Genomic DNA, 21401 nt, shown 5'->3' with positions numbered 1-21401 from the left:
GTCCAGTTGCTTCATTTCTTTGGATTGTGGCATTTCAGAGGTTAACATTCCGTCAATGACGAACGCCCCTTTTTGTTGATCATTAACTCATTTGCTCCCAAAAACCTATAAATACGTTCTATTTTAAATATTACCACGCTCCCAAAGACATATTCATACTTTGATGTAGCCTCTAAACTGAGGAGAATGGTTGAAGCAATGCTAGTTATTACAAAAACGTCCAACAGGTGGCAGCAGAGTATAAGAGAGCAACCAGGGCCATGTTGCAAAAAGCTGTTTTCCCTAACAGTTTTAAACAGATTTGTGAATAATGATGAAACTTAGCTCTATTCTAATGCTAATTGCTTCAAAACGGAAACAGATAGAAATATACTTTATTTTCCTGACGAAAGAAGAGACTCTAATCTTTCTTTTGGTAGGTTCCATGTTTTCATTGCAATAGAACAGAATATTCTGTGGGCTTTGCAAAATCAGTCAAAATCCAGTAAAACAGCCGGGAGCTAATGGGGTCGCTTCAGTGAAAATAGCTGTCAGTGAATGAGTTATGCTAGCTAACAAATTAGCGGCTATAATTAGCAATGACGGAAGCAGGGTTAAAATAAAGTTGACTGAAAGACATTTTTCGCTGAAAAATGACTAATCGTGTTTAACTTTCCTTCTGCAAATGTTTTTTTCCCCTAAAAAAAAATGATGGTTTTTTTTTTTTAGGAAAAATACTTTCTCGTCTTTGGTTTACAACTTTTCTTTTCTTAGAAATGATCAAATTGTTGTTGTCCTTGTTAGGGATGTAACAATAACGGCAATATCGTTATATTGCAATATTAAAACTGCCACAATATCGTCTTTGTCATGTCACGATATTAAAAGCATCACATCTGTTGATTTCCATTTGTGCAGCTCTAGCACCCTCTGGTGGCTAGTTTTTTAGTGTAGTTAAATTTTCACAAGGGATGTTTTGGCTCTTCTTTGTTTAAAATCCACGCTAATGGTCAGATGAAGGCGAACATAATATGCTTGTGCACCGAGTCAATATTTGGAGGAACTCAACGTGTGCGCACATTAGCAAGTGTCTCAAATATGAAGTGTTATTAGAGATTGTAGGTTATGTACAAAAGCAAATACTGTGCTTTTTTTTTTAGTGTCAGCTCTTTTTCTTTTCTTTTTTTTACAATATTGTGCCTTTTTTTTTTTTTTATATCGCTAACCTCCCCACAATATCGTGATAATTATCGCATCGTGAGCTTCATTTCGTAATATCGTATCACGGTGTTTGGATATCGTTACATCCCGAGTCCTTATACATTTGATCTCAATCAATCAATACCTTTAACTGCGGTTTACTTGACCTCTCTATTTACAACTTTTACCTCGCGTCGTCATCTCGGATGTTTAGAAAAGTATGCAGCCTGTTTACGCCAAAAATCTCCTGAAGTAGTACACGTATTTTATTCCCACCATTGCTGATGAATCTCCAATGAGGGACCGAGTCATTGCCTTCTGTGATGCTCGGCGGTGGTGACAGCGGCAGATGTCGGAGGAGATCTGACAGCGACTCTGCTCCGAGTTTGACTCGCGACCTCCTCGTGGCCTCCGCACGTCACTGATGTTGGAGCCTGTGATGGTGGCTTGCAAAGGCAACACCTGATTTGTGATCCCGTGACGAGTCGACTACGCTAACTCTGCCTCAACTCGCCACGAGGGTGTCGGCTTGCCGCTGGAGTGGAGGCGATCAGGCTGCCAACAATCAGTCCGATGTTTTAACAATCTTCATAAAACCGCATCTAATCAAATCGTCAAGGAACCAAATACGAAGTTTTAAAAGTCGGACATTTTTAAGTACCGTCGACCTCTATGTTAGCATCTAATGCTAGCTGCCAACTGATTAGCTTAAATGAGGAAAGCCGTGAGTGGAACTGTAGACACCGAAATTAGCTTTTCACGCTAGCTGTGGAGTTTTAAATGACATCATCGGTTGATATCATTGACTCCCTCTTGAATGTTTAAAGCGAAATAAATAAATATATATATATATATTTTTTTTAAAATAAAAAAAATCATAATAAAGCATATTTTAACGAATCATATACTATACTGTTTAAGTGGTAAAGGGATTTCTTCGCTTTTCAGTCATCGCACTTCTTAATGTCACTTTTTCTTTTCTCCTTCCAGGCGACAGCTGCAGACTGAGCGACTACCGACGTCTCAAGGCCAAGGTTTTGGACGTGTACGACAAAAGACACTCGGCCACAAAAGCGGCGCGTGGGACCCACGAGGACAACATGGCCGCCAAGAAGCAGCTGGTCGACGCCATGTTTAGAGGTTTCGATGTCGATGGCAATGGGCAGATCTCAACAAGCGAACTTTCACAGGTAAATGGAAAATAGTCATTCATTTTTGTTCTTTTTTAAGACAATACGATTTGTATTTATCTGCATTTTACATTAGTTCAGATTTTTTTTAAACAGGAAAAAAATTCAGAAATTTGAGAAAATTCAGATTTTATTAAGAATTTAAAAAACATGAAATCTTTCAAAAACAAAGCAGAATTTTTATTGTTTTTTACATTAGAACTGGCAGATTTTTTTTTGAGGACTGGGAAAAGACACAATTTTTAGGATTATTTTTAAAGCATGTTATAAGAAATCTGATTTCTTGATTGGAACAAAGATTTTATGAAAAACATGTTATTTTATGAGAATAATAGTAAATTAATAGCAGTCACTCTATGTGTGCTTTCGGGTGGGGTCACTTTGGTTAGCTTTGTCATCCATAAGTACGTCACCTCAGATCTCTTCCCGTATTCCAGCTGGAGTTCAAAGTGCCTTAATAAACCGTCTGCCAGCTTTGACGTCTCATCATAATATTAACATATTTTTACATGTTTTTACATACACGCAATGCGCCTCGTGACAGCACGCGAGGAGTGAACACTTGTTAAGGCAAACGTAACGTCAAAAGACGAGGGTGTATTTTCCCAACGTGACTTTGAAGACGTCCTTCACGTGCCTGCGTGATGCGTTTTTTCAATGTTATTTAGCCTTGAAAATGAGATTAAGTGGCGGAACGGTGTTTGTAGATTAATCACAGATTAACAGCGAGGAACATCTGTTAAGTCTCTGGGAGGGAATAAAATACAGTTATAGTCACTGTAATTGGGTTAGTTATGACATTTGTTAGATATGATGTTGGCTAGTTGTGGCATTTTTTGCAGTAGCTACAGCTAGCAAAAAACGTCATCTGCTACAAGGTTAGTTAGTTACGGTGTCGGCTCGTTACGATGTTACTCATGCTGGCTCATTAGGATGTCGGTTTGCTACATGGTTTACAATATTTGTTAGTTATGATGCCAGTTAGCAAAAAAAACATTAGCTAGCGACAGGGTACTGTTTCATTCGGCCATTCCAGGTGTTAACGCAGTAGAATGTTCCAAAAAAATAAATGCACTGCAATCTGAACTCTTTCCTCTTTCAAGGCGATCAAGCGCCAGGGTCTGCCCAAGGACGTTGGCGAGTGCACTTTGTTGGATTTGCTCAAGTTCAACGATATCGACGATGACCAGCGTCTGACCAGGGGAGAATTCTACACCGCCTTCGGTAAGATGGCATGACGGGAAAATAGCATCTTTATCTAATGGTGACGTCATTTTTGTTTTTGTTTTACCTGGACTTAAAAGCATTTCCACTTGTCGCTGACTTCACAACTGTTGGCGCTTTTTCCATTTGCGTGTGGCATAACAACTAAATACTGATTCACCATGTTTATATTCTATTAGCATTTCTTTACTGTATTCAGGACCCAAACCATTCAATGTTCTGCATAAGTCAAAAGCTAATCAGGCTTTTGACATCCTTGATCGAGAAGGGGCAAAATCGGGACAAACTCAACCGTTACGACGTTGTTGGCTACTTTGTCTGCGAGCTCCTCACACGGTTACATCAAAGCACATCGAGTCGCTCCAGTGGGGAAAGCCAGATGAAGGCGGAAGGAGTTTGAGAGCGTAGCATTTGCCAAAAAAGAAAGCAGGTCGCACAACAACAAGTCATTAAGGGCAAGGCAGGTGCTCGGCGAAGGAAAACACGCGTGTGCCACTTTCCCGTCCCTCTTTGTTCCGACTCCACCTCTTCGCCATCATCATCGCTTTCATGACTCCTTTTCCCATCGGACATTTTGCAGCCTGCCTCGATATCTTCTGACGGGATCTCCTCTGACATTTGGCTGGCGTGACACATTTTAGTGGTGGGGGGAGGGGGAAGGGGTGGTCGTCAGAATCCTCCCGCTGCCGCCTTCATCTTATCAGGCAACGCAGAGTTGTGAGCCGGCGTGTGTCGGTGTGCACGCGCGAGCGTGTGTGCGTGAAATGCTCTCAGGGATCAAACTGCAAACAATGGGAACGCTACTGTGTTGTCTTGAAGAGGCCGCTTCCTGGAGGCACTTGTTGGTTGAAGCTCACAAGGAAGTCGACTATTATTGGCCTTCCCTTGAAAAAAAGCAACACTTTTATCAGTCAGCTGGGTGTTAATTATGGGAATTCTCATATATGTTATTGGGATTTTCATTCTCCACACTTTTTTTCCGTGAAACAACTCCCATATATTATATATATACTATTTACACCGTTCAAATTTCAACTTGCTTAAAAAAAAACGATATATATATATATATATATATATATATATATATATATATATATATATATATATATATATATATATATATATATATATCGTCTGATTCCACATTTTTTACAGTAACTTTTCCCCATTCATTTTCAGATCAGGAAATGGATTATAATTTTACTGAAATGATTAAATGCTAGGCTTTAGCATCAGATGACACTTTTCAAAATAACTACGCCATTAGTCATGAATTTGAACAAGCCAAGTTAGGTCAGTGCTTAGAGCAATTGCCTCCCACCACGGAGAACCTGGGTTCAAACCCTGCTTGGATCACATTTTAGTACATTTGATGGTTCAATTTGCTACCAACTGACTTTCATATCAGGAAATGGATTATAATTTTTCTGACATGATTATATCCCACCTTTTTATTAATTTGTCATGTAACTACTACAAGTAAAAAAAAAATCAATTTATTTCATAAGCACATGCATTCATCTAATAATTCAGCTTTCCAGCATTCCTACGCATTTTCTGCAGAAATTAGACACTTTGTCTAGTTAAAGTAAAGTTATTTTAAACTAAAAAGGAATATCATCCTGTACTCTTTCTATAATGTCAATGCGAATAGCGACTGGGGATTTTGGGTGCGAGTCCGAGGTCTAATGTACTAATAGACTCGAAAAGAGTTATCTTTTGAGCCCATTTGCACTCTGTTGCTAACCAAAACAGCAGCACCGTGTGGCGTCTTATTGCATGTTGTTAGACAGACTTAATGGTTCCATCTTTCTTTGATTAGCGTTCTATTAGACTGATCTGCAGTCGCTTCATGATGCGATTTCTTGCAGTCAAACCAACGCTCCTTTCACACTGCCTGTAAATGTAATATTTTTGTTAGAGCCGTCACAGAGGCGGGACGGCGACCTCTTTCAAATAGAAATCCCGCAGCAGTGACATAAAATGGAGGGCACAAAAGGCGAGCCAGCAATTTCCCAGCTTGGGCTGTCGGTACGAGAGCCGTGACCAAAGCGGGGCGGCGCCTGTGTGAAAGGTTCACCGTGGTGGGCAGAGTTCATTTCAACATTTTTTCACGACGGCGGCACCTGTCGGGAGCGCTCCCTTAACGAGTGCGCCTCAAGGCACCTTTTGTAGCATGTTAACGTACATGCCTTATTCAAAGCAACGCCGGAACAATGTGCATGGAGGGAGCCACCATCAACGTTGATGATTGAATAATCTGCTGAGTCATGGCCCACTGCATTGTGGGTAGGCAAATAAGGTCCCATCCAACACCACATTTCAAATGGAATGCGCCAGAAAAGCAGGATCACGATTACAAACCAAGTCAGGTGTCAAACTAGTGTTTGGGTTTCAAGTCAGGGATAGTGTTTCAAACAAAGGTTAGAGATTTCAAACCTGGGTAAAGAATTCAAAGTAGGGTACCCAGCCAGAGTTAAGTTTTTAAAATGGGGTTGTGAGTCAAGGTTAGGGTTTCAAAATTAGGGATTTAAGGAAGGTTAGCGTTTTTTTTTAATTAGGAGCTCAAAACAAGATCACGGTTCCGATTTGGGGTTTCGGGTCAGGGTTTGTGTTTTAAAGTGGCATGTCAAGGCAGTTAGGGTCTTAAATAAAAGTTGGTGTTACAAATTAGGGTTTCAAGAGACAGATAGGATCAGATAGTGGTTCAAATTTGGGTTTGACGCCTGTGTAAGGCTTTCAAAGTAGGGTTTCAAGGCTTTAAAGCCAATTAGGTTTCAAAAATATTGAGCTAGCGGATGAGTCCATTTGAACTTTGTTGCTAAGACACTGAATATGAATACCCTCTCCAATTTCCCTCTTCACAATTAATGAAACACATTCATTTTCAAAATGAAAAGTCACATATGTCGCAGATAGCATCGTGCACACGTCCTTGCTATTTATGGGCAATACGCTACCTTGTAGCACACGCACGCACGTCATCGAGGACATCCATCACTTGCCTAGCATGACTATATCTCCCATCAGTGCTCCCAGTGGCAGCAGATAACCTTTCAGAGGGCCCCGTGCCGTCTTCATGCTTAGCGCATGCCGGCCACGTTGCCTGCCAGCGCGCCTCAACAGGAAAGGAAATATGAAATTGTATCGATATGATGAAAAGGATTCTGAGAATGAGGTCATGCAGATTTTGTATAAAAACTGTGCCCCTCCCTCATAGGCGCAGAGTAGGGAGCTTGTTTTTTTCCCCCTCCTTTGTTTTTCTTTTTCATCTAAGAAAATTGGGTTGCTGTTTAGCGACCCATCAGGCTTCTCTCTGTTGGTCATTGTTTTGTTTTTTTATGTCTCTTGGACAGGTTCTGTTAACTTATTCAAACCCCAAAACGTATATAAATATGTTTTTTTATTATTATTTGTCCTTCCCTCCCCAAAACGCATTTATACGTTTTTAATGTTTGTTTTTATGCTAGAGCATACCAAAGGCTTTGATGCAGCTTCTGACCGGAAGATGTCGCTTAAAACAATGGTAGTTACTACAAAAAGTGACCAGCAGGTGGCAACAGAGTATAAGAGATGAACCAGGGCCATGTTGCCAGTGTTTTCAACAGGTTTGTGAATAATGATGAAACTTGGCTATATTCTAATGATAATTGCTGCAAAACGGATAAAAATATATATATTTTTCTATCTAAACATCTTTTATATGGTAGGTTCCATGTTTTTATAGCAATAGAACAGAATATTCTGTGGACTTTGCAAAATCAGTCAAAGTCCAGTGAAAATGGCTGGGAGTGAATTAGTTAAAATTCAGTGGCAGCCATTTTCAGGCTTACCTTTACCCTACCGCATGAAAAGATTTAAAAATACATAAATAATACTACCCCGCCTACTGCCCGAAGCCAGCTGGGATAGGCTCCAGCGCCCCCCCGGAACCCTTGTGAGGACAAGCAGTTAAGAAAATGGATGGATAAATAATACTGTACGTACCTGGGATTGAAGGTCTGAATTCAACGCCGTCCCTGATATTGAAAGAGTGAATTTTGTTGCTCTGTACTCGTGACATGACAATAAATATGATTCCATCTTTTTAGAGGCAAATAAGAAAAAACGAGAGTATCAAAGGCAGACTTTTGTAGCGAGTGAACAATGTCTTTTATTGTATAAAAGCAGCTGGGAACAAGGAACTCTTACACACGATACTCCAAAAAAGACGGAAAGTGGAAGTGAGACGGCGTCAACATGTGGGCAAGTGTTGCCGTCTCCGTTTGGTGTCGGGACTCCACATCAAAGAGCAAAATACAAGAAAGGAAGACAAAAGGGAGTGCTTGTGTTTCAAACTCGTTTCTGTCGTCAGAGATGCGGCTTCAAAAACACAAACGTCGTCCTCCTTCTTCTTTTGGGAACCAAGAAGCTCTCGCGAATCAAGCAAGCCATCCAAGATCACACAAACCTTCTCTTTTCTGATCTTTTTCCCTTCCCCGCCTGTACGCCGACGTGCGGAAAAAGGCTTTTATCTGCACTCAGAGGCGTCGAACTGCAAGCGTTGGCTTGTTAATAATGGACCTGCCCGCAAGAACCACGAGGCCACCGGTCCCAAGGAGAGCGACAGAGAGCCGCGTTAAGCGACCGAACCCGTAATTTGTCTTCGTGCGCCGACCCTCGCGGCAATTTTAAATGTGGCCGTGCCGTCGCATCTCTCAGTCCCGCTTCTTAATTGCTTATTACAGGTTAGGCGTCCAAGGTTGAGCCTTCTCTGGGGAGGTCGTGTCACTCCGCCCTGGAAATCTTACACCAGGACCAATTACGCTTCTGATAAATATCAAATGAAAAGTGCTGGACATTCATATTTAAAAGGCGTACAATTAGGAGGGATTTAAATTTTTACCAGATTATTATTAATTTTTTTTGCTGTGACTAAATCCCGTTAGCCAAAGCAATAAAAGTTGTGCATTGGCGCCATTTTAACGCATCTTGGTGCTGAGGAATACGTTGGAGCATGGTGAGGAGCTTCATTCAGACAAAAGTTGAGCTTTGCCGCCATCTTGTGGTGTCTTTATTGTCGAGGAACTATGTTGGAGTGAGTTGAAAAGCTTCATTCTGATAAAAGTAGTGCTTTGCCACCATCTTTTGGCACCTTGGTGCCAAGGAACTATGTTGGAGTGAGTCAAGGAACTTTAATAAGACAAAAGTTGTGCTTTGCCACCATCATGGACTATGTTGGAGTGAGTTGAGGAACTTTAATCAGACAAAAGTTGAGCTTTGCCGCCCCCTTGTGGGGTCTTGATGTCGAGGACATATGTTGGAGGGAGTTGAAGAACTACATTCTGATAAAAGTAGTGCTTTGCCACCATCTTTTGACATCTTGGTGCCAAGGAACTATGTAGGATTGAGTTGAGGAACTTTAATACGACAAAAGTTGTGCTTTGCCGCCATCATGCACTATGTTGGAGTAAGTTGAGGAGCTTCATTCAGGCAAAAGGTTGTGCTTTGCCACCATCTGTTGGCATCTTGGTGCCAAGGAACTATGTTGGAGTGAGGTGAGGAGCTTTCATCTAACAAAAAGATGTGCTTTGCCGCCATCTTGGTGCCTAGGATATATGTTGGAGAGAGTTGAGGAGCTTCATTTAGACAAAAGTTGTGCTTTGCCACCATATTGTGGCATTTTAGTGCAGTGGAACTATGTTGGAGTGAGTTTGGGATTTTATCACAATTTTCATCTTTTTTATTTCATTTTTTTTATTTCTTTGCCTGTAAAAAGGGTTAGGGATTTATCTTGTGTATACATGATCCTATAATGTAGTAAAAAGTAAACTTGCTTTGCCTATTAAAAAACAAACAAACAAACACTGGCATTTGTTTGACTCGCCCTAAAAATCATCCACTTGCCAGAGGCTGAGCTACACTGTGTTTGTTTATGGAGTAGACATGTGGTCAGAGCACAAGACACCGACGCTTCCTGTCTCCTAACTCATATGTCCCGCAAGGGCAACTCTGTCGGAAAAAAATAATCCCCTCGGAGAAGTTTACCGGGCGGGATCCTGCAGGGATCAGCGGCAAATGAAGTTTGTAGCTCGTAGCGCATCCCGGTGGCGTTAGGCGACAAGATTGAACGGTTAGAGGACGACATTATGGGAATGAGATTTTGGATCAGCTAATCCAGCAGCCGGACAAGTCCGGCTTTGCCGGGATTTGCTGTCCGCGAGGGGGAGACGCGCAGAATTGACTGGGCCCAGCTCATTGGACGACAGATCCAATTTCCTGCCGAATTCAGCTTCTAAATCTGGAGAACGTCGCAGCGTGCGGGCTGGAAAAAGTGGTCCAAGTTTCTAATTTAGGGCTCAGTTGCAGTGTTGACTTTCGTACTGATTGCCAGAAAAGATGAACAATTCCTCACCAATTTAAATTGCAATTTTCTCACCAAATTATAATAATCCTCCGTGAGGCACCGAGCACTGCAAGTAATTAACACCCCAAATTTTTTTTTAGAATTGCCTGTATTAATAGTTGGAATTTACCACAAATGGTGACGGTTAACTGTAGAGTAAATATAAAAGTTTTCAAATAAATATATTTGTGTAAAGCCTAAAATAAATAAATTCATCTTTATTTTCGCAAAATGCCTGTACTGTATTCTCTTCTGCGGTTTGGAAAAATGTGAAAATGTTACTAAATTATTCCGACTTTTCACAGTATAGCATGACTAATTTTCTCGAATAATTACGGTTTTGTTTTTACCGATTATTACAACTATCGATTGTGGAATTTGTCATGATCAAAAAACAAACCTAATGTTGTAATTATTACTGTAACATTGAGTATTTCTTTGACTTTAACTCATTTGCTATTTTAAATATTACCATGGTCCCAAAAACAGATTTATACGTTTTTTTTAAATGCTAGAGCATACAGAAGGTTTTGATGCAGCCTAGAGTAGAAGAGATTAACCAGGGCCATGTTGAAAACAAGTTGTTTTCCTCAATTGAATGATGAAACTTAGCTATATTCTAATGCTAATTGCTGCAAAACGGAGACAGATACAAATATACTTTTTTTCCTGATGACAGAAGAGGCTCTAATCTTTCTTTTGGTAGGTCCCATGTTTTATATAGCAATAGAATACAATATTCTGTGGGCCTTGCAAAATCTGTCAAAATCCAGTAAAACAACCGGGAGCGAAGGGGGTAGCTTCAGTGAAAATGGCTGGGAGTGAATGAGTTAAAGTTGCTCAAGTAGATCTATATCATTGTTGTCCAACTTAACCTAAATTCTCAATATGAATCCATCTGATCATATCGAGGGACACATTTTATTATTACTTATATTGAATCATTGAAATATCAACCTTCGGATCATTACGGCCGTCCGCGAAACACAAGAATGATAGTTCATAGAAAGGTGGTGAAGGTTTGGACCACTGGCTGTTATTAATCCTCTAATTTCGCTGTGATCCCGCCGGCGATTGAGTGGGCCAAGTGAGAGATTACCAGTCTTAGCTGTGAGCCCCACCGTTCTGTCGGCACTCCGCTCCCATTGGCCGGTTGGGCTCTCGCAGGTTGGCCGAGGTCGCCAAGACAGGGGAGGTTAAGACGCAAATACGCGGGGTCTTTAGGTTTGGATTGTACACCTCCAGGTGCACAACTAATGGAGTCGGTTTTGGAGAGAAAGCTTAAAGGAGGCTTTCTGTAAGGCGCAGGATTGCGTTACACAACTCAGTCACTTCCATGCAACCCTCCAGCCACCATTGCAAACAGTACAGTGCATTCTTAAATCTAGAGGGAAGGATTTCACCTGTGGAACGGTAGCTAAGTTTTACTGGTTTTGGCTTCAAGCAGTCCAATTCATAGGCCAGAAAGCCTGATTTGTAAGAGAGTCTGTTTGCAATTGGTCAATATTCTTCAATTGCGTCGAGATAATTGTCTTGTGCCTTAGCTAGAATCTTCTTCATTAAGAATGATTGAAGCCAAGATGAGCTTTGGTCCGAGCGTACCTCGCTGACAATTCCCTTCTTCAGTTGTTCAGGGATTGTTAAATTATTGAGCTCCCCTCCCTCATTAAATCGCAATACCAATATTGTTATTTTAGATCCGCCTCTGTAGCACACCAGCAACTAACCTTGTGTTCATTAATAATCACATTTTCCGTCTCCCGGGATGGAATTACGCCGGAGGTCGCCATTCTGATTTAGGGAATGCTCAGATTGTCTTTTAAATTATTAAGCTGCAAAATACAAGCCGCCGTCCGTGACTGTGCAGCGTTGTGTGGTCAACAGACGTGTACCTGTTGGATCTGCCGGACCAGCAGAGGGTGACGGTGAAGACGGTGACGGTGGGCCAAAGCGCCGTGCTGACCTGCGGCATCACCGGCCAGCGTCGCCCGCCCATCCTGTGGAAGAGGAACAATCAGTATCTCAACGCTTTGAACCTGGATGACATCAACGTAAGTCTCATGTCAAAAACACAAAATCGCTTTTTTCACAATGAAATGCAACTTTTCTTTTGTACAGTTTAAATTTTATTGTTTGGAGTTTTAGAATTTGATCGTTAAATTTGATGTCAGATTTTTTTCTTCTTTTTTTTTTACGTGAAGTTTATTATCATAAGATGGGAGTTGTTCCATAACAATTTACAATATTTTTACACAGTTACTATCATATAATGTAACTTGTATGTAACTAGTAGGAATAAACCGATTATCGTCCGGGTTGATTATCCAACTTTTATGGATTTATTTAAATTTCCACTTTATATTAAAAAAAAGATGCTTACACTCTGAACTCCCTACACTTTTTATTTAAAAAAATAAAAAAAATTATAAAATTAAGAAATTATGTAAAAATTTTGGAAAACTATCTCCGGTTAAAATTTACTTGCTTAGTTTATAATTTAGCGTAACATGCTGATGACTTTGGAATGTGATTTCGGGCCCGTGGACAGAAAATGAAGGTGGATACCGAGGGGGCTTCAAAGCAAAAACAGTGTCGGACTGTGTGTATGTGTGAGCGAGTGTGTGTGTGTGTACGCCTCAGTGAGTCCATTGCGGAGGAGATACCAGATAAGATGACCTTATTTTGTCTTATTTCTTTTTACATTTCCACTGTGTGCATGCGTGACGCATAATAAAGTCAACAGTGTCGCAGTAGATAAAGGGAGCCCCAGCGAAGCCAGCGATGTAAAACATTAAATCTTGATGACCCTTCAAATGAGTCGCCCAGATGTCCGCGGTCATCCTCCGACACTCCGGGAAGCAGTGTGACATTTAAATGCTCCGTTTTCACACTTTATATAACGTTTTGAGAAGTGGATGGGGAGAGAAGAAGAAGAAGAAAAAAAAAAAAAAAGCTCAAGACGTAACAAAAAGGGAGACGTCAAGAAAGATTATTTCTTCACGCCGCTCTGAAGGATTTACGTGAGTGGAGAACGTAAGAAGGTGCGAGGGGTTCTGTGAGGTTGCTAAACTCGCAAAAGAAAACGCTTTGTGTCTGAGTCAAGGCAGCTAAATGAAAATGTGTGAAAAGTTCGACGTCGCTAATTGCATTGGAAGCGCTAGCTAAGGCGTCCAAATTAGATTTAAAGCAAACTTATTATGGAAAATTGACTTTGTAATTGCTTGTATATAAATACAAATAGTTTTGTCCCTGAAGCGCCCGCCCGCCCATCAAGTGTGAAATTACACAACCTCAGTCAAACCTTTCTTAGCTGCCTATTCCTGAAAAAACTAAATTTCGCACAATTGTGATGAGGCTTTACACACAATCAAGATTTTGGGGTCGATCATCAATCAGCCAACACAAAATTGACCAATATAATATAGGCTGATTTGATTTATTTAGTTAACCCCCACTATTCACGAAGGATTGGAACGGGCCCGGCCCACAAAATTCACAAATGCATCAGGGAAATATAATTGAACCCTAAAAATTCTCCCCAAAAATGATGATAAACATTCCACATTCACATGGAAAATTAAGTGAAAATTTTTTTTTTAAGTAAAAAAAATCTGACTGTATATACTGTGAAACCTTGAATTACGACCAATAGCAGCACAGAAAGACCCTGAAGTGAACGAGGTCTGATCAATGATGTCATTGATCGATCAGCAAATTGTGACATTCTAATTTACATAATAGCGTCCCCACACCGAGTTTTTTCGCCCATGACTTGGCAGCTAGTCTTGGCCAAGATCAGCCATTTTCAAGTGACTATAAGCAAAGAGAATAAGAATAAGAATCGAACATTCTTAATTATTTATAACATTTTTTAATTTTTTTCCTGTCTAAAAGTTATTTTAGTATTTATTAACTATTTATGTACTGAATATTTTTCAGTTATTATTTTTTTGCTCTGTTTTTGTATTTTTTGTACATTTTTGAGCATTCACGCTAATTTTTTTTAGACTCTTGAGCTCAACAAACAGCGAGGGCCTTTTATAGCCGCTCGCAGCTCTAGTTAGGGCCCGGACGGTGGACTGTAGCCTATCCTGTTAATTGTATTTTATTATTCTTTTTTTATATACAGTCATACACGTCTAATTTTCGCAGTCTTTGTCAACGTTTGTTGGTAGCTGACGGCACGCTAATCCCGGTGCGTGCACCGGCGGCGGGAAGTTGACCGGAGCCTCTGGGCGTTGTGAAAAAGCGGCTTACGGCATAATTCCATTCGACGTTGCTGGCTGTTGCATCATCACTCCAAGCTGTCAGTCTGACAGAGCCAGGCTGATTGGTCGAGACTCGAGCACTTTTGTGCGACTAAACAGATCTGATTGAACGAGGGTTGCGGATTGGACGGGAGTGGTGGAATCAAAAGCGCAGGCTGCTACATGTCTGATGAAGCAGCATGTGGTTCGTCGTCCAATGTTATTTCTGTTTGTTTACTTTCCATGTATTATTTTCTATAATCTTCAAATATTTTTTTCCCCATCTGTTTCTGGATTATTCTTATGTTTATTTTCTGTCATAATATTTTTGCAATTTTTTCTCTAATTGAAAAGTGGCACAAGCGTGATTACAGCATTCACAACATCATTGAATGTGGTGACCTCTGACTTCAATGTCTCATCTTTACGACACAATCGAGGTTACTTTATGTGGCCACGTTCTTCTTTACAGTAGGAAAAGCAAATGGACGGCGCGTTTTGGCCTCAGGGGGACCGCGTGGAGCCAACGCTGTGTTACCTTGCCAAGTGAAAAATGAAAGCGTGGAGGGGATGAAAGTTAGAGCGGCGGAACCTTCGTCGGGCTGTGCTGACTGAGTGCCTATGGCTTGGGAGGGGGGAGGGGGTGGTTAGACAAGGGCAGGTGGATTTACCCTCAGGGGGCGATAATTAATACGGCCGTCAGAATCACAGTTGACCTCAGCTAGCCACACTTGCACGTACTGTATATACAGTACACACGTGTTCTATGCAAGCAGATTGCATTTCCCTGTACATCCTGTCCTGAATGAATGACTTACAATAAATGAACACCTTAAAATAGACCCCCACCGGAGAAAATAAATGTTATTGAGTACAGTGTTACCTTGACTGTGTTGAACTTTTCAGTTACAAGCCATCGCCAACGCTGCAGTGTATGGAGGACCAAAACTGCCAAAATTAATAAGAAATAAATGACTAAACAAATGAATAATTGAATAAAAGTGAAAATAAATAAATAAAAAATGAGATAAAAAAAATAAAAATTTGAGAGCAGAGCTTTTTATTTATTGATTGATATTTAATTATATTTATATATTTATTTTTAATTGTATTTTTTAAATCTTGTTTTTATTTTTACTTTTATTAATTTATGTATTTAGGGATATATACTATATTTTTGTTTTTATTTCCATTAATGTTTATTTTTTTGCATTTAATTTTTGAAGTATATTTTTTTTATATCCATTTTTATTTTCACTTTTCATTTATTTATTTTAATTTTGGCAGTTTTGGTCCTCCATAGGAGTGAAGTAAAAAAAAATAAAATAATAATACGATTTGTATACAGGCCGTTAAAAAGTCACCTTTCCATATTATGTGCCTGCCTACAAGTTGTTTTTATTTCCATTAAGGTTTATTTTTTGTATTTAATTTTTGAAGTATATTTTTTTATATCCATTTTTATTTTCACTTTTATTCATTTATTTATTTCATTTTTGAAGTATATTTTTTTAATATCCATTTTTATTTTCACTTGTATTCATTTATTTATTTTAATTTTGGCAGTTTTGGTCCTCCATAGGAGTGAAGTAAAAAAATATACAAAAATACGATTTGTATACAGGCCGTTAAAAAGTCACCTTTCCATATTATGTGCCTGCCTACAAGTAAAAGTTTTGTCGCTTTTACTCAATCTGCGCGTTTGTTCCAATCAGGACTTTGGCGACGACGGCTCCTTGTACTTCACCAAGGTGAGCGTCACCCACATGGGCAACTACACCTGCCACGCCGACGGCTACCAGAAACTCTTCCAGACGCACGTTCTCCACGTGGACGGTAAGAGGCGTCAAGCGGCTCCTTCAGGTTTTTCAAACCAATTAGGCGTCACGTGCGGCAGATGGTCCATTCATCTTTCTCGCAACTTAAAGACGGATTTTGAGCTCCGACTGAGCACGTTGGCAAGGCTACGCTGGTAGTCTCCCGACGTTTATGGCGGGAATTTACAAGGTATTTACATGAAGCGAAAGCTTCCCGACGGGAAGCCCAAACATCAAACATCTGTTCCGTCACAAAAAAAAAAAAAAAAAGCTTTACCAATGTATCGTTTCCCAGGATGTACTTTTGATTAAAAGTGAGTCTCTGAACAGTTGGTGATTCTGACTTTGAGATTGTTATTCCCTCCGCCCCCATGTTTGTCTTTGAGTAGTTACAAAACATCGCACCAGTGCGTTGGAAAATCCAGCATGCGTGTCCATCATGACGGGGCACAAACTAATAAAGAATCTACAATAAAAAATGCACAGATAGTCGACCAATTAAATCGACAAGCATTTCAAATCTAATTTCATTGGAATTTCAGCTCCACAACAGCTCCATGAAAGTCGACGGAATAAAAAAAAAGTTTTTACTTGAAAATTTACATTTTTGCCTACTACTACCTAAGTAATTTCCCTTTTTTGAAAAAAGGATGGGAAATTTAAAAGTTTTTTTATAAAATGTAATCCAAAAAATTATCAGCAGATTAATCGATTACTAAACTAATCAGCACTAAATTGCTTATAGATGCCACAACTTTTTTTCTATTTGACAAGGTTATACAATTTCACTACAAATAAATTAGTTCTCAAACTCATTTTGCTGAGAATTTAATCTTTAATATATTCATAATTACGATTAAAGAATATTAAATTAATATAATTTAGATTAAAGACATTGCATTCGCAATTACAGTCTCTTTTCCGCTCTGGACACAATTTGCCACTCCCTCTCTTTTTATTGGATTTTTACTAGTTACATAGCAGTTGCTGTTCTAAAGGGGAGGGGTACACACAACCGCAACTTCAAAGCAGCCACGGATACAAATCGTCGTGCAGACAATAATGTATATGTGTTTTTCTTCAGCACTGAAAGTTTCAAAGTCAAAGCTTCAAAAGTTCAATCGCAAAATATTTGTCGTCATCTTGCGATAAGGCCACAGTTCTTGTTTTTGAAGATGAAGGTGCATGAGACATACTCCCTTTTACTTTCTTCACAAAATAAATGCTTAAAAGAGAAAATATGGGGTACATTTATGTATATTAATCCTAACAGTGGGAAAAAATCATTTTCAGATTTGAAAACAGAATTCTAAACTGACAGGCAGTTAGCGGAGGAAGTCAAACATTGTATGTGCTCCCTCTTACCTTTTGCAGCTAACAGGCTAAATCTAAAGCTAAATTCTTCAGCTCATACTTTTGTATTTGAAAATGCCACTGTTGCTAAGTTAAACAATAGTGAAGGACAAAATATTGTAAATGTTCTTCCGTTGGAAGCGTTAAAGGACAAAAAAAAGAAGAATTCTGTATTTTTATAACGGTTTGGGCCCTAATGGCGACAGCTTATTTATGTACTTGTCATGAGCGGTTCGGATAATGAATGAATATTTCTCACAGGGATTTCGTTTGAAGTGTTCAATTTTGGAGGTTCCAGCGTACACTTTGAAAAGCCAAAGATCCCACTTGGTCTTCATTCCATATGAGGTGAAGAGTTTGGCTCCTTTGCTAATTGGGCTAACTTTGGGAGGGAAATGAGCTCTTTATGGTGAAGCTAAAGGTCACGGGTGTGCTGTGGAGTACTTGCTTTGCCGTCTTAATGAGCTGGCGGGCAGCGGAGGAAACGTCCTTATACGTTTGACAGACAGCTGCTTCATTAACATCTATTCAAAAGACGATCCCTGCCAGCTTAATTGAAACACTGCAGGGAGACCACCGATTGTTCTGTTTATGAAAACCGCCACACCCGCCCGGGAGAAAGTTGTAATTGATTCCGGACCGGAGCTTTTTAGCGCCGCCGCTATGGATTTCACCGTGCGGGCTCCCCGAGGAGACGCTATCGCCCCCCGGCGAAGCAACTTGACGTTTTTCGAAAACTCAATTAGGCAAGAGAGCTCCATGCGTAAGTGGATTTGGAACGCTGTTCATCGCCGCCGACGCGGGACAGTGTGACGGCCGTTATTGAGTTTGAAGTGGAAGGAGAGGCGTGATGGAGAATAGTTTGGGTTTCAAGTTCAAGGAAGACTTGATCGGTTGTAGAAATCACAGCGTGACTTTCAGCTTCTTCGCGTTTAAAAAGAGGCTGCTTTCGTCGCACTGCAGTGGATTTGTGCTGCTAAATGTGATCATAACATTCATATTTCATTGTTGTTAACTTGCTCTAAAATCTATGATTAAAAAAAATAAATTTAGCTTGGGGGATTTTTTTTTTAAATGCATAATGTTTAGCAATTATTTTACACCTTACAAAATAGAATAAAACCTTTTTTTTTGAATAGATTCAAAATTTAACTAAAAATATAACCAATTTAGAACACAAATCAAAGTTAATTCAAATTTAATAATTAGAATTTAAAAATAATTTTTTAAAATAGATTCAAAATTTAACTAAAAATATAACCAATTTAGAATACAAATCAAAGTTAATTCAAAATTTATAATTAGAATTTAAAAAATAAATTTTTAAAATAGATTCAAAATTTAACTAAAAATATAACCAATTTAGAACACAAATCAAAGTTAATTCAAATTTTATTTTAAAATATATTTTCTTTGAGGAATAAAAAATTCATTGTTGTCAACTTTAAAAATACAATAGTTTGCCTTGAAAACACAAATTTTAGAACTATTTTTTTTAAATTTTGTTTTACCAAACTATAACATAAATCTAATTTACTTTTAATTAATTACATTTAGAATAATTCTTTGAGGTAAGAAAATATTTTAAAAATTGACAAAAAAAAAATAGATTTAAAATTTTTATTGTTGTTCGATTTAAAAAAAAGCTTTGACTTTAAAAATCCAATTGTTTTTTACTTGAATAAGCAAATTATTAGAATTCCAAAATACATTTAAAAATAAAAACTGATTTAAAGATGAAATGATGATTCAATGATAAATTTGGCTTCCAATGGTTGTGTACATTAACTAAAACAACAATAAAAAAGTATTCACGCTAAAAAAAAAAGATTATCCAAATAAATAATTTGACTCATTTCCTTTAAGATACGATTCATCAATCAATTCCACACAAGCAGCCAAATTGTTAATGCTCAATTAATCCCCATCCCTACTGCTGCTGCAGCCAATTTGTTTGAGATTTCGTATCTTCAATCTCGGCACGTGGGCTTATTCATTTATTTGACATCATGTTAATAATGCCAGTTGGTTCCCTGCGCCAGACTATCTGCTGCCATCCATCTCCAACAAGACGTTTATCCCAAGCGCGGCGCCCTCAGAAAGCGTTTCCTAGCAGATGGTCGGTTGTGTTTCATCAGCGGTGCAGATGCTGCCGTAATAACACCGACAGAGAAGGATTATTATGGAAATACAGTACAGTCGACCCCCGTCGATCGCGAGGGGATACTTGCTTAGTTTGGTTTTATCCCGCTCACACTTTGAAACTGATTAAAACACACTTTCCAAGGACATCGTAAACATGTTTGGGATCTTCATACATGTCATTTTATTACACAGCGGCTCAAAGTATTATTTGGGGATACACAAATGCCAATGTCGTACTATACAAAATGCGCCGATACTACGACATGGATACCACTTCACCAGCCTTATAAATAACTTCCTCCTTGTGGATCTTGCTACTGTAATATGTACCGTATATAATTTCAAAGATTCAGCCATGCATGTGTACTATAAATACACATGGACTCATGTTTTTCCAATACCGTTTTTTTTTTTGGGGGGGGGGGGGGGGGCGATACCCAGTTTTACATTATCGCAGTGGCAGTGGTGCTATCATTGTCAGAGAGTGGAGTATTATCTCCTCTGGTGGTGTAACAAATTTATAGACAAATTATACTAATGTTAGTTTTGGCGGAGAGTTGAGGGGTTGGGGTGCAAAATTTTTCTTCTTATCCCGCATAGAAAAAAATTATTGAGAAGCACTGGGTTAATGTCAAAATGTGATGAAGCATGACCTCTAGGGGTGTGGCAAAAAAATTGATTTTAAATGTCCCAAAATCGATTTTATTTAAATTATTTTATACTGTCTTGCCCTTGTTTGAGCCTTTATTGGGAGCGCTGTTCCTGTTGTACACAATTTGGCCACTTATGGGCAGTGTGGTTCCGCGCGTTCTGATACACTGTTAAGCTGTAGCCACATTAGGGAGTAGAAGGAAAAAGTCACAATCAAGTTATTCCAATAAATTTTTTTGGAGTGAGTAATGTTAAGATGCTTCTCTGTATACATTCCTGAAGCGTTTTGCATGAATAGCCGTTCCTAAAAGTGCTAAAAGTGCCGCGAGTAGCGCGCTAATTAGCATTAGCCAGTCCGACTGGAGTAGATCATGACGATTCTTTGCACATTTATAAATTGAAGCAGAAATCATTGTCAATCAAATCATTTTGAATCGAAAATCATTCTGAATCAAAAATTGATTCTGAATCGAATCGCAGGCCCAAAAATCGCATCGTGAGACAGTCAAAGATTCCCGCCCCTCATGGCCTCTATAGTTAAGGGATTTTAAATGTCATTTACATTATTTCCAGTAAGGAAATTGTTATTCCAGCACGCTTGAAGCACTACTTTTGCACCTGCACATTAGTCACAGCATGTTGGCATGCATGTGATTGGCGGCGCATATCTCCGAGGTACCTGCTCGACTTTTGGTTTTGGGCGGACGCCTCCAGCTCCTCTGTGTGATTGAAGTGTCTGCTTGGAATTTCACAGTTTGAGAGCAAAACAGCCTGCCGTATTTGCGTGGGGGGGGGGGGGGGGAGTGTGTGTGGACGTGCGCGCAGACAGTGTAGCCTTGCCGGGTGATTGACGAGCGGCCGGCGAGCTGCATGAAGGGCCCGTCAGCGGCGCGATGTCGCAGTGTGCCTGCAGTGCGCGCCGTCGTTTACATTCTCCACGTATGGAAGTCAAAGCACGAGTGGATGAGGGCAGCTGGAAAAGGTTTCTCAGTCGTCTCTCCACTCCGTACACGTCATGAGTGGATGGGCTCGAGTGCCTCGGTCGTAGATGATCCATGCTAAAGTCTTTTTTTCACTCCACTACATTTAATATGTTTGACGATGAAAATAGTTTGACCCTGAAACAGGTTCCTTTCGACTTGAATCATTTTGCCATGGCAACTAATTGGTTCCAAACACTAGGAGGAAAAAAAGCATTCTGTCTGCCAAA

The 21401-nt window shown here is 39.5% G+C and overlaps 1 protein-coding gene and 1 long non-coding RNA gene across 2 annotated transcripts in view; one reads left to right on the top strand and one right to left on the bottom strand.

Moving 5' to 3' along the window:
* fstl5 (follistatin-like 5) overlaps positions 1 to 21401 on the top strand; it is a 92710-nt gene that overhangs the window by 46405 nt on the left and 24904 nt on the right. The window contains exons 5-8 of the mRNA XM_077577249.1: positions 2170 to 2369; positions 3473 to 3593; positions 11863 to 12029; positions 15941 to 16061. Coding sequence (XP_077433375.1) covers positions 2170 to 2369; positions 3473 to 3593; positions 11863 to 12029; positions 15941 to 16061 — 609 coding nt within the window. The remainder of the gene's footprint in view (positions 1 to 2169; positions 2370 to 3472; positions 3594 to 11862; positions 12030 to 15940; positions 16062 to 21401) is intronic.
* LOC144058751 (uncharacterized) overlaps positions 7750 to 21401 on the bottom strand; it is a 77916-nt gene continuing 64264 nt past the window's right edge. The window contains exon 3 of the long non-coding RNA XR_013295467.1: positions 7750 to 11975. This is a non-coding gene — a long non-coding RNA (uncharacterized LOC144058751). The remainder of the gene's footprint in view (positions 11976 to 21401) is intronic.

This window comes from Vanacampus margaritifer, chromosome 10 (assembly GCF_051991255.1).
Source record: "Vanacampus margaritifer isolate UIUO_Vmar chromosome 10, RoL_Vmar_1.0, whole genome shotgun sequence".
Classification (NCBI taxonomy): Eukaryota; Metazoa; Chordata; class Actinopteri; order Syngnathiformes; family Syngnathidae; genus Vanacampus; species Vanacampus margaritifer.
Note: the sequence above shows the minus strand (reverse complement) of the source record. Positions and strands in the feature narration are given on the sequence as shown.